This window comes from Pelodiscus sinensis, chromosome 2 (genome assembly GCF_049634645.1).
Source record: "Pelodiscus sinensis isolate JC-2024 chromosome 2, ASM4963464v1, whole genome shotgun sequence".
Lineage (NCBI taxonomy): Eukaryota > Metazoa > Chordata > Testudines > Trionychidae > Pelodiscus > Pelodiscus sinensis.
The window spans coordinates 218,750,318-218,763,826 of NC_134712.1; the positions used below are offsets into that span (position 1 = coordinate 218,750,318).

General features: G+C 43.4%; 1 protein-coding gene across 6 annotated transcripts in view; it reads right to left on the reverse strand.

The window, feature by feature from the left end:
• LOC102443731 (tRNA (cytosine(38)-C(5))-methyltransferase) overlaps positions 1-12,426 on the reverse strand; it is a 277,295-nt gene extending 264,869 nt beyond the window's left edge. For 2 of the 6 annotated variants that reach the window (XM_025182829.2, XM_006119492.4), the window contains exons 1-2: positions 12,194-12,279; positions 2,762-2,871 (exon numbers count right to left, since the gene is read on the reverse strand). In XM_025182829.2, the coding sequence (XP_025038614.2) occupies positions 2,762-2,871; positions 12,194-12,257 (174 nt within the window). In that variant the 5' untranslated portion in view covers positions 12,258-12,279. Of the gene's footprint in view, positions 1-2,761; positions 2,872-11,333; positions 11,426-12,193 lie in introns of all 6 variants that reach the window. The other 4 variants (XM_075922457.1, XM_075922458.1, XM_075922456.1 and 1 more) reach the window with 4 other exon arrangements.
• Between the last annotated feature and the right edge of the window lie 1,083 nt (positions 12,427-13,509).

Here is a 13,509-nt window from a genome sequence, read left to right on the forward strand (position 1 = left end):
GTCCCCAAGTCAGCTGCTGCTGAAACTGATCAGCGGCTGATTCCAGGAAGCCCCGGGCAGAGCAACTCTGCCTCGGGCTTCCTGTAGTCAGCGCTGGTCAGTTTCAGCAGCGGCTGACTTGGGGACGCCTGGGGCAGAGCAGCTGGGGTGCTGCCGGGTTGCTCCAGTAGCGCCCAGAGCGGCGCCGCGGGACCAACCGGCAGCGCCCCAGCTGCTCTACCACAGGCGTCCGGAGAAAAGCCTGGACAGCTGGGGGGGGGGGGGCGTACTAGCTGCGCCCCCGCCCCCCCAGCAGACCAGGGAGACGCGGGCGGGGGACCGAGACGCCCCGCGGTCCCCCGCCCGGGTCCTCTGCAGCTTTGCTCCGTGTCTCCCTGGTCTGCTGGAGACCAGCAGACCAGGGAGACGGGAAGCAAAGCCGCGGAGCACGCCGGCAGCGGGACAGCCGCGGCACGTCTGGGCTGTCCGCTGCCCGCGTGCTCCCCGGCTTTGCTCCCCGTTTCCCTGGTCTGCTGGCCTCCAGCAGACCAGGGAGACGGGCAGCAAACCCCGTTCGTAACTGCGGGGACTGCCTGTACTCTGTGCGGAAACCTATTAAATCTCCCCTCCATACTGACCAGGCCAATAGGGACAAAACATGCACCATTCCTCTGGGTTGTATTTTCCATGGCCTGCCAGCCTTCTGCTGTGGCTTTTATGTTGGGGTAAGGACTTGTTGCACCACAAAGTACCAAATGATGTGGACAAATTCTTACACAAAATGATGCTGTCAAATTAAAGATCTGTGATTTTTAAGTTTATTTTGAATTAGGACAAAGGTTTTTAAAAAGCTGATACACTGATTGTTGTATGGTTAAGTGGCATGTCTAAGACTTCAGAAGCATTTAGACTAAATTCACCCAGGAATACCATTATAAACAGAATACTGCATACAATGTCATGTGCTGTTGCTTACTATGTCATGTGCTATAGTTTAACTGTTGGGTTACCCTAATAGGAAGGGGTTTAACTTAGATCTTGGGGGTGAAATTGGTAGGGGGGGTTGTTTTTTACAGGTACACTGTGAAAATTTTATTCTGGTCCTTTTTGTGCAAAATTCCTCAAAGCCTGGTCTACGACTTACCAGTATACAATACAAAGATACTTTTGTTTAAAGATAAAATAATTAGACCTGTGTTGCAGAACTACTACCAGATCTACAAGTTAATTAAATGTTACCATTTAAACTACACCAGAATACTCAGCTTACAGTATGTATTTTTTAAAATGTGCTTAATAAACAACCAAGTTGTAACATCACACATAGAGAAACAGGATTAAGAAAGGAAGTATGATTATGGTGATGAAAAAGAATTATTCTTTTTCTGTATTTCAAGGGTTATTAGATTTATAAACAAAAAGTTGCTGGCTTTATTTGGAATTTTGGAAACCAAGAGAAAATGTATTATTTTCCCACCATGCTTAAGGGAGATCTTACTGACTTGAATCTGCTCTTAAATATCCATCGATGACTTACAAGGTAATTTCTCGCCTTCCCTTCCCCCCCTTTTAAAAACTGAGCTGACAATCAATAAGTATGAAGTGCTGAATAAGCAGGTAACTTTAGCCATCCATTCTGGCTTTACCTAAACTGATGCATTAAAACTAGCTCAGAATCTCCTACTATCAAGCTACAAACTGTGACAGGAGATCAAAAGGTGTTCAGTAATTTCTAATCCCTCTGAAATGGACAGAATTATATAAATCTGTGGCAAGTTTATAATTCTCCTACCATAGTAAACATACTAAAGCGAAAATATGTAATTAATATTTCTGGCATAAATCAACAAAAGCATCAAATCTTTTTATAAACACCGAAGTTAATTTACAAAATTCTATTTGAAGGACATTACAGAGGGAAGAGACTCATCTGGTCAATCCATCCTTTTAACAATGTAGGTTGTACCCTACAGTGTATCTTATACTGCTTTTTCTAATCTAGCTTTAAATGTAGGAATGTCTCTGTGACGAATAGGAGGAGTGCTGTCCTGGAAGGTACAGGAGGTCTATCTGTTTGTGTGTGTCTGCTTGCCTCAGGCTAAAAGGTCAGCTAACAGAGACTGTAGCTTGTTTTTCTCTTTTCTTTCTTCAGGCTCTCTTGTGGCAGAAGAGCTTGGGGTACCCCTGGGGGAGAATTCAAGTCTTTTTTTTATCCCTAAAATCAGAGGCGAAATCACTTGATGGTGACAGTAACCCCCTTTGCGGGTCCCCACCTTCTGCACTTAGAGTACCAGAGCAGGAAACAGCCCTGACAGTCTTTTACTAATTCTACAAAATTATTTTCAATTTCTTTTTATTTGGAGGACTGAAGGGCATTTCTTGCCTCTTCTTCCTGTTTGGCAACATAGCCTTTATGATGCAGTGATCAAGAATCAAGAAAAACAAAGTGTACCTCAGCTAATCTAGAAGTCATCTGAAATGAGTCTGTACTCTGTGCATGTGTGCATCTCCCTCAAGTAGCAGTTACTCCTCAGGAATCAACCAAAGTCATAATCAAGTAAAACAATCCTTGTATATTACTATCCCCCAGTTTCAAGTGTTTTGATTCCATATTCCCTATTAAAAGTGAACACAGACTGAGGTGACTAAAACAAAAACCATGCATCTGATGAAGTGGGTCTTTGCCTAGGAAAGCTTATGCTCCAACACTTTGGTTAATCTATAAGGTGCCCCTAGACTCCTTGCTGCTAAAACAAAAACAAAAAACATGTTAATTACTCACCTCAATTGTCTTTGCCCATAACGGTGTGCTGGGAAAGTTGTATTTATACACTTCATTAGCAATAGTGTTCACATCAATAGCAGCAACAACTTCTGCTGGTATACAGCTCTCTGGAATTAAGAAAGGAACATGAAAAATTACAGCTACGCTTTAAAATACTCTATGTTCTCATTTGTAATCCATACTATAATGATACAGTTACATTATATGCTCAGAACTGCTGTGCTGACTCAAACTTTACACAAAATGCATAGAAATCACTTCATGTTATACCCAAATCTGCTTTTCTCCACCCACTGCACTCTAAAAAGTGATTTGAAATCACTGTAGTGTGCCTACTAACTCCATCCACCCTCCTCTTGGTCATTATTTCTAGGTGAGAACACAACAGACATTGGGGCTTGTAGATAAACATGCTGCACTATACAGCAATTGAACAAGATCCTCTAGCTACCAATGAAAGATCTTTAATTCCCTGGAAACCAGACTTGTCACTCTACAAGCATACTGTTTATCAGTTTGGGAAACTGGTTAGTAAAGTTGTTCTTAAATTTGGGTTATCTATGTTGCTCCACTGTAACATCCAGAAGGGGGATTTTTAAGATCATAACTGAAACACATTACTGCCTGGGTTCCCTGCCATGGAATAGTGTGAAGGAAAAGGGCATCAGGCAGGCCTTAATGTGACACCATTATTTCATAGACTAACATTTCTTAAAATATATTAATGAGAAAGCAGAACACAGCTGTATAAATCTAATAATAATTATCCTAAAGGAAAAATGCAGAAAAACAGAAACAGAGTAAACAATGATTAGTTTATAGATCAACAGAATAAACCAATTCTACAAGAACTCAGATCACAAAAGATGCTGTTCAGTCTACCAATAATCATAGCACACTGCTTCCTGGCAATAATCATATCCTCTGCACCGAGCCATTTTACATAACACAAGCTTCATGTTAATCAATATTAGCACAGCAGGCAACTGTGCATATACTTTTACTGCAAACTACATCAATTCCAACAAAGAGCAGCAAGTCCACAATGTGCTTGTCTTGTCCTTCCAACTGTAGCATTAACAATTGTACTCAGTTTTTGGTAAGAAACGAGACATAGTAAAATTCTTTATTTTAATAACATCACTTTTCAAATGACATGTTAGTTGTAGACCCGAGGACAAAACTGCCAATTATCTGTTGAGTGCTACAAGTGTTCATGGCACTTTGCGAAACAGAGTGAAACATTTTCCATGCTCAGCAATTTTGGAGCAGGAAAGCCAAGTACAAAACCTCAACAGTGACAACCAGAGCACTGAAAATTCAAGTGTTAGCTACTATATCTGATTGCTAGAGCATTCAAGCCTCTTCCATCTTACTCAAATGGATCTTCTGTTCAGAAATACTTGAAAGGTTACAGTGTGAAAAATATATAGGCATTTTAATTCCTGCAACATTATCATTTTTTATTTGCCTACTTAATTTAACCAATAGGAAAATCTAAGCTCCATGGGGAAAAAAGATAACTATATGAACTAAGTGACCATATAGCATCTCTTATCTTCCTTCCTGACATATTGAACACACATTGTTAAGTATGTCTACATGCATCTGACGAAGTGGGTCTTTGCCCACGAAAGCTTATGCTCCTACACGTCAGTTAGTCTATAAGGTGCCACAGGACTCCTCGCCGCTTTTACACATTGTTAAGAGATGCACTAAGCACAGGTATGTTCATAGCGGAGCAACTGAAAACTATACCTGGGACTACGGACCAGGTGTTAACACTGACACCTAGTGTGGAAAAAAAAATGTTAGTTTAGCAGATCAACTAAATTTAGAAACATATTTAAAATCCAATACCATGGCTTCTAACAAACCCAAGAGTAATGCTTAGGCAACGGATTCAGATATCTAATACAACAAAAAAGATTCCTTTTATATTGTCCCTAATTAATAGGTCCCTGCACTGTGGGTTCCCTGACAGGAATGGATATTATCCATCTCAAATGATTATCCCATCAAAAAAATAACAAAAGTGGCAGAAGCTGGAGGCTCTGACAGCCACTCTTTGGTCAGATGTCAACCTTTTCCACTACAGGTTGCACCACCCTTAACTAGAACACTCTCGCCCAGCAATATCTGTAGTCCGGCATGACCACAGATGCTCCTGGATGAGAGAACCCCAGAGCAGGAGGGCCAGGGGCTGGAAGCCCCACAAGTCTGCTGTTGGTGGGACCTCAGCAGCCAGGGCAGTGGTGCTGCCGGGGCAGCCTGTGCAGTGGTGAAGTGCTATCTGGGCTGCCTGCCACCTGCCAGCGGGGTCAGGCTGCCCAAGAGGGAAAGCCTGGCTGGGGCCGTATCAGCTCTGGCAGTGGCAGGGCTATACTATCCTGGGCAGCAGCAGCAGCAGCAGATCTGCAGCTGCTGGGGCAGCAACATGATTAGGGCTGCCTGCCTCCTGGTAGCAGGGCCGGGCATGCAGCCGCAGAAGCCTGGGAGGGGGAAGCCAGGCCGGGCTGCAGCAGCTCAACAGAAGCAGCATAGGTGTGGGATGTGCCACCAGCAGCAGGGCTGGGACTGTGGACGCAGCTGCCTGGGAGAAGCAGTGTGGCTGGCCACATGCCACTCGGCAGGTAGTGGAGCCAGGGCTGGCCAGCGGGCAGCCTGCCAGAACTGAAGGAACCAGCAGCGGTGAGGGGCAGTGGGCTGAATGGCTGGTCTCAAGAGGCCTCCCATTCTCCAGCAAATTCCCTCATTCGGGACTGCTCAGGTCAGGACCAAGGAGGTCCAACATGTATTTCCAACTCCTAAATAAAAAATTAAAGAATAATAATTAAGAATGTCAATCAAAGGTTTGTAGGCCATGATGAATGACCTATGGTGGTCACCATACATGGTGGAGGAAAGTAAGTAATGAAAGCACGTGTTATACCCTGTTAACGCAAACTAAAAAGGCTATTTCTGAAGGAAAAGATACAAAATCTATTTCTCCAACTCAACAATGCAGGGATCTTATGGGATCTCATTTTGGTGCAAAGAACTGACTTCATTTTCTTATGATAAGCTGAAATAGCATCAACTCAAAAAAAGTTGTTAGTAAGACTTGTGTTCTGTGTTCACATTCCACCATTCACACATGAGTGATGTAATGGAAAACATGGCTATATTCTTTTTAGATTTGCTTTTTCAAGAGAAGCTGGAAAAACAATGCACATGGCATGATTGCAATTGTTCTTTTGAGAGCATAGCATAGGCAATGTGGTGTCATTGCCTAGCATAATAAAATTTGTTAGCATAGTAAGTTGTTAGCCTAGTTCCCACTAAATCTATAGAGCCACATGTATAGAATTTTGTTTTTACAAAAACACTGTTACCAAAGGCACTTAACCATTTATCTTCAGATGGCATTTCTCTCTGGATTTGGAGAAACAGTGTATCTTATCTATCAGTCTTAGGTTCTTCCACAAAGATACTTCAGGATGGCTGTGTCTAGACTGGCAAGTTTTTCCACAAAATCAGCTGCTTTTGCGGAAAAACTTGCCAGCTGTCTACACTGGCCACTTGAGTTTCCGGAAAAGCACTGACGATCTCATGTAAAATCATCAGTGCTTTTCCGGAAAAACTATGCTGCTCCTGTTCGGGCAAAAGTCTTTTTCCGAAAGACTTTTGCACAAAAGGGCCAGTGTAGACAGCATAGTGAAAAAGGTGATCGGGGCTTTTTTGCGGAAAACCGTGTCTAGATTGGCCACGGACGCTTTTCTGCAAAAAGTGCTTTTGCGAAAAAGCATCCTGCCAATCTAGACGTGCTTTTCCAAAAATGCTTTTAACGGAAAACTTTTCCGTTAAAAGCATTTTCGGAAACTCATGCCAGTGTAGACGTAGCCTATAGTTCTAAGCACCTTACAAACAACTTAAAGCACTAAATCTCTCTTCTTCTATGGCTCTGTTACACTAAGTAAAAGAATATGCAAGACCTTCAGTTTACAAAACCTCTTGGCAAACTAAGAGTACTACTGCTTTAGATGAATTGCAGGCTCTGTATTTGAAGAATAGTAATTAATATCAATATATAGTGGGCCAGAAACTTCCTATGCAATCAAACTGAGGTCAGCACAGGAACCATAGGAAGGTTAGGGTTACCTTCCCAGTCACATTTTCAAGGGCCCCATTCAATCCCTAGAATAAATCAGAGCAGACTCTGGTCAGAGGAGAACCTAAATTTGGTCCTAAAATCCAAATTTTAGAGCACTCCTGTCTACTTAATGCTATGAGGGAGAAGGAGATAGTGATCTAAAGATGCAAAAATTCAAGCAGACATAAAGTGGGTACCTCTGTTAGTTTTAGGTATGGAAAAGGCAATCCACAGTTTATATATCTTCATAAGAGTTTGAAAACAGGATTTTAGTTGTTACTAAATATGTTCTTTCACACTTGACAAACCAATTCTTGTGCCATGTGTTTCTAACAGACCTTAAAATTAGCATAGATCTGTTTATATTTACTGCTGCCCTCCTGCACCAGAATCATCAATGTCAGCACAGCACATGGAATAATACAGCATACTGCCAAGGACAGTGTCTGGCAGATCTGAAAACAAAGGGAATTCAGAGCCCAAATAACCAAATACTGTATAAGATCTACAAAAACAGATATAAGAAAAAAAAATTGCCATACTTTATGCTAGTTCAGTTTCCCTTTAGATTTTCCCTTTAAATCTTCCCTTTAAAGATTGCATTTTTGTGACTTTTAGGTCGGGATATTAGCCCGAACTGTCAGTCAACATATTTGCTTCCTGCAAGATAATCAATTTCTTCCTTGCCATCACCACAGAGTATCTGTGCTTGCACAGCAGAACACACAAATGTTGATTTTTATAATTTTGGATCAGCACTACCTTTCTGTGAAAGCTTTATTTTAGAAATTAATTAGAAAGTGACTGCCAAAATTGACAATGTGGTTTTGTTTGGGGTTTTACTGAACTATATGTCTGCCTGCCAATTTTTTCTTTTGTTTAAATATAACTATTAACAGAGACAACATATATTTTACAGGAGTGAAAAGCAATTAGATGTCTGATGAAGAAGTTTACTTTTTAGAATATTTTTGGTCAAAACTCTACAATTATTGAGATATTCAGATAAAATGGTACCCATAAAAGACAACAGTGACAGGCTGAAAATAGATTTAAACCCTTTCTTTGTGAAATCACTGGGAAGAAAAGTACAAATGAATCTGTAACCCAGAAGAGGTACTTCTTAAAGTTCTTCTCTCATATTTCATGCACAAATTTTAAACATGGGTGAGCCAGTTAACTATAAGTTTGCATGGAACAACTTGGAATTAATTGTGCATGAGAAGCTGCCTATATTATTAATAAACCATGTAAAGTAATGACAGTTATATATATGGCAATTTTGGTGTTAAGTCTCCTATTTCAGCAATCACATTACCTTCTAATGAGGTAGTGAACAAAAGATTTATAAGACTAAATTTCAGATACTCCAAAGTAAGGACCCACTCCTGCAAGCTTCAACCATACCATGTGTACAATCCTTGTAACTTGAACAGATCAATTCTCACATATAAAGAACAGGGTCTAAATCAGGACTACCCCATTGGCTTCAGACTAACTGCATGTGACAGAGAGCAAAGCTGACTCTCCATGTGATCTTTAGTTAAAGCAAAATTGCCAAAATTACACCATTTGCATTTCTTACGTTACTAAACATTAAAAATCATCTTACAAAGTTTTAAAGCTTTAAAACAACATACTACAAACTACACTGCATATATCCAAACATCTGTATGCAGAGTATAACCAAAAAGCTACAAATTTTTCACCATGAGTTTCAGAACTAACACCTAAATTTAGTAACAAAGGACTGAACCAACTCTAATATCTCCAGTGACAGCAGTAGTCTAATTCTCTCTGGGTGAGTCTACACAGCGCCATTATTCCAAAATAACAATGCAAGCATCTATACAGCAATTCCGTTATTTTGAAATAAGTTTGAAATAATGGACAGCTTATTCTGACTTCTGTAAACCTCATTCCACAAGGAATAACACCTATTCGCACACGGATGGAAAAATACAATTGGATGTTAAAGAATGGTTATTTGGCTAATCTCATAGTCAATACAATTTGTATTGACTACATGATTAGTCGATGAGGGGGGCGGGATGTTCTACAAAGCTGCAGCGGGGGTAGCTCCTAGAACCAGCATGAGTCAGGACTGACCAGTCCCAGCTCACATTAACTCCAGGACCACTGCGCCTCTTAAATGTAGTAAGTTCCACCCCACCTCTGCCTATGGGCAGCCTGGGCTGCAGCAGACAGGAGCTGCTTCACAGCAGCAGCCCCTATCTGCAGGTGGGCCCAGCTCCCCGCTGGAACCCTTTCAATGAGGGACTGATGTCAGAGCAGCCTCTGCCCATGGGAAGGCTCAGCCCACCACAGGCAGAGGCTACTTCGCGGCAACCTACCCTACCTACTCCCCTGCTGCCTCTGATATCTGAGGGTATGTCTACACTGCCACCCTAGTTCGAACTAGGGTAGCTAATGTAGGCATTCAAACTTGTAAATGAAGCCCGGGATTTAGATATCCCGGGCTTCATTTGCATGTTCCCGGGCAGGCGCCATTTTTAAATGCTTGTAGTTCGAACTACCTGCCTGCGGCTACATGCAGCATGGACTAGGTAGTTCGAATTAGGAGCTTTAATTGGAACTACCTAGTCCGTGCCACGTGTAGCCACGGGCAGGTAGTTCGAACTATGAGCATTTAAAAATGGCACCCGCCCGGGAACATACAAATGATATTTAAATCCCGGGCTTCATTTGCAAGTTCTAATGCCTACATTAGCCACCCTAGTTTGAACTAGGGTGGCAGTGTAGACATACCCTGATAGAAGCAGTGGGAGAGGAGGCGGTACCATAGAGACGGTGCTGTAGGTAACTGGCTTTTAAGCCAGCTTCCCCCAACTCTGGCTCCTGTTCGTTCCCCCCTTTGCTGCCTCTCATACAGAGGCAGTGGACGGCGGGGGGGGGGGGGGGGGGAGAGGAGCAAAAAGTTGAGTACTCAACTCGAGTACCCAATAAGCTTATTACAGTACTTGACTACTCGCTTATATCCCTAATAAAAATATTAAAATAAAACATAATAACCTACTTTGTGTGTGTGCTGGGCAAAACATTCTCAATACCTTGTTTTTCTCTTGCATTTTATTCGCTGGCAAGTTCCTCTAGTTGAATTCTAAAATCCTTATTAAAAGCTTTTAATCTGCACTATAGTTAACAGTATCTATAAACCACAAAACATGTTCAAAGAGCTCTTGTTCCAAACTATGCTCCTTTCATTTTTCACTTCCTACTTTTGCAGGAACCTTAATAGGCAGACACCTGGCAAAAGAAGAGCTAAAGCTGCCTGACTTTCCAAATAAGCCAATGAAATAAGAAAAAAAAAAAAAAAAACACAGATGTTACTGGCATAGAAAAAAATGAAACCTCTTATGCCCAGGATAAGCACAGTTATCTACCATATAGTTGAGAGAGTTTGTGTCTGTCCATCTGTGTGTCTGTTTGTTCAAGAACTCCTCGTAAACAGTAAGAGCTAGGACCAAAAAATTATCATAACTTAAAGCAAGGTGATGGTCTGGTTGTGCCAGGACAATGAGATTTGCCTGGGATAGGGTTGTTTCTCATCAAATGCAAAGGGAAAGGTCTGCAAGCATGCACAGTAATACTGCAGCATAACTATGGGGAGCAGAGTGTGCACTAGCAAGGGCGTGACCAGCTGAGGTGGTACTCTGGATATTTCTAGCCACTGTACACAGGTAAGTTTCCCATACTGGTGAGTTGCCTTCTAGGCAGCACAGCCTCTGCATCTCCAGCCCACTCTGGGGATTGTCCAGACACTGTACCCCCCACCGCTCCAGCTAGTCCTGGGTAGCTGCTGCCTGGACTGCATAGCACCAGCCAACCCCGGGGATTGGCCAACCTCCTGGCACCCGTCATTCTCTTCACTGAGGCCCCTCACATCTCCCAACCACCTGTCCTGACTCCTTCCCTGAGCTCCTCCTCACCCCCCCCCCCAACACAGACTCCTGCAGCTTCCCATCCTCTATACCTTGCCCTAAGTACCCCACATCCCAAAACCTCTCCCTGACGCTTGCACCTCCTATCACCTCCTAACTCTGAGTCCTGCACCCCCACACCTCAGCCCCCTGCCCAGAGCGCCTCCTTAAAGACCCAAGCAATGCTGGGTAAATGTGCTAGTGCACAATAACCAAAGAAAGTGGAACTGAAGATGTAAGGCGAGTTCACTCAAAAGGAAGACCACTCCTGACATAGTAGAGAGAGGTGACAAGATTAAGGGCAAGTCTATACTACCGCACTACATCAACACAGCTCTGCTACTGTAGTACATCTGGTGAACATGTGCTATGCCCATGGGAGAGCACTCTCCTGTAAGCATAATTATTCCAGCCCCACAAAAGGCAGAAGTTATGTTAGTGGGAGAGTGTCTCCTGACAACAAAAAGCAGTGTGGATAGTGTTTAAATTGATGTACCTTATATCAATGCAAAGGTGGGGTGGGGAGGCATTTTCACACTCCTGCGCAACTGTAAGTTACATTGACTTAAAGGATAGTGTAGACCAGACCTAAGGATAGGATATTATCTTATTAGTCCGCAGAGCAACTGAGTTCATGTGCCTAATAAATGTTTTAATAAACCACTTGAGACCATAGTAATACTTAGCCAGAGTATTTAATTTGGTCACCCTAATTAGACCTTTGGTAGTTAAAATGCTGTTTGTGAGAAAAGGTAGTGTGTCTAGGATATGTATTTAACAACAACATTTTCCTTCGAGACAACAACCACCCTTGCTTTGGAATAAAAGTCAAACAGCTTCTCCCTAGAATTCTTGTTCAAAGTTCAGGTTTCAGAATAATCCAATTTCATGTATGATTTGGTGGAACTCATTCTAATATTAACTAACATCATTACAAATACTTCAGCCCGGAGAGAGGCTCAACATTCATTTTTAACTATACCAGAGACAGGCCATCCTAGGCCAAAACCAAGGGATTGATTAAAATGAAATGTAAGGAAGTATGCGGACAGGCAAAACCCCAACAGGTGCCGCGCATGCGTGTTCAGGATGGGATGAGTTTGAAGGCATCCTTGCAGAAAGCTACTTGCCTGCGAGCAGGGGGTACGGCTGCTGCGGGTTTTCACCAGGCAACCAATAGCCGCCCACAGCCGGTAACCGCCACGAACCCACCCGGCCCCGCGGCAGCAGGCGCACCGCAAATCTGGGCTTGGGCAGGGCGCAAAGCAATTTTGCCGCCCCCCCAGTCTGCAGCGCCCTTTCCCCGAGCACCGCCCCGCGCCCCCAGGCTACCGGAGCGGCGAGCGAGGCTGGTACCTGCCAGCGCCTGGTGCATCCCCCCGATGCCGCTGTACAGCTCCAGCACGCGCACCGGCCCCATCCCCTCGCCCACGCGCACCGCCTGGCTCTTACTGAGCATGCGCGGGCGCTCTGGGCATGCTCAGTCGCATCTGCTGAAACCCCTGCCCAGCCCCTCTCTCCTTCTGCCTCGCAAGCGTCCAGAATCGAATCCCTGCGGGAGGGGCCGAGAGGAGAAGAGGCGCTGGCGGGAGGAGGGGGCAGATAAAAGGAACGGAGACGAGCTGGCTAGGCAGTGGCTGGAAAGCGGCGGGAGGGGGCGGAGGTGGAGGGAATGGCAGCCGGGCTGGCTGGTCCATGCTTGCGCCGCCCTCCCGCCTTGTTAAAGGCAGAGAGCTGCCCCGTGCCTGGGGCCCCTGCTCCTAAGGCTCTGCGCTCCAGGAGAGAGGCTCGTGTGTCACACCCACACCCCTCCACCTGACATGTCAGCGCCGCTCTTTATGGTTTAATCCATATTTTCAGCCTTTCAGAGAATCCCTTGCCAGTTTTCTCAGCTATGTCTGGTTGTAGCATTGCACAAACTTATTGTGTCAGCCGATTGCTTGAACTGACTTCCGTTCCTGCAATCTGCAGTAACTGTAGCTTCCGCCCTTTCGATTATTTATTTTTAATTTATTAAATGTTATTTTTATCTGTCACTGTTCTTAGCACTCCGTCATTTATCTTGGTTAATATTGTGCAGGTTTGGGGTATTTAATTTATGTTTTTAATAGCAAGTGATCCTTTAAAATAGATATAGGACAGTGTAAACATTTAAATGATTAACCGATAAGCCTGGGCTTATCCTTTAACCTTCACAGTTACACCCCCATACAAAGGGGGGGCATGCAGGTGAAAGCCAGTGCTTGTGGGGAGCCTGCTTAAAATCTTTTTAAGCAGGCTCCCCACAAGCACTAGTTCCTGGGGAGTTCCCCTACACTGCCTGATATAGAGGTGGTAACACAGGGGGGCCTGCAGCAGCTCCCTTGGAGCCATCTGCTCCCCATGTAAACATGTACCTGTTGAAAATTTCAGCAGGTACATGATTACCAAAATAAACACATTTTAACATCCCTAATTTAAAATGCTAATTGCAATTAGCAGCTTAAGCAATCATATATTAGTGTTTTGTAACAATAGCACTTTATTGTTATAATTTTGTAATTTACATTTTTATTTCTATGTTTTTGCCCTCTTGTACCACAAATGTACTCTTTTTTTAAAAGTTCCTTTTATCCTCCAATGATGATTGCTTTTCTTAACTCCTATTTTGCCCTGTTTCATGTAATCACTTG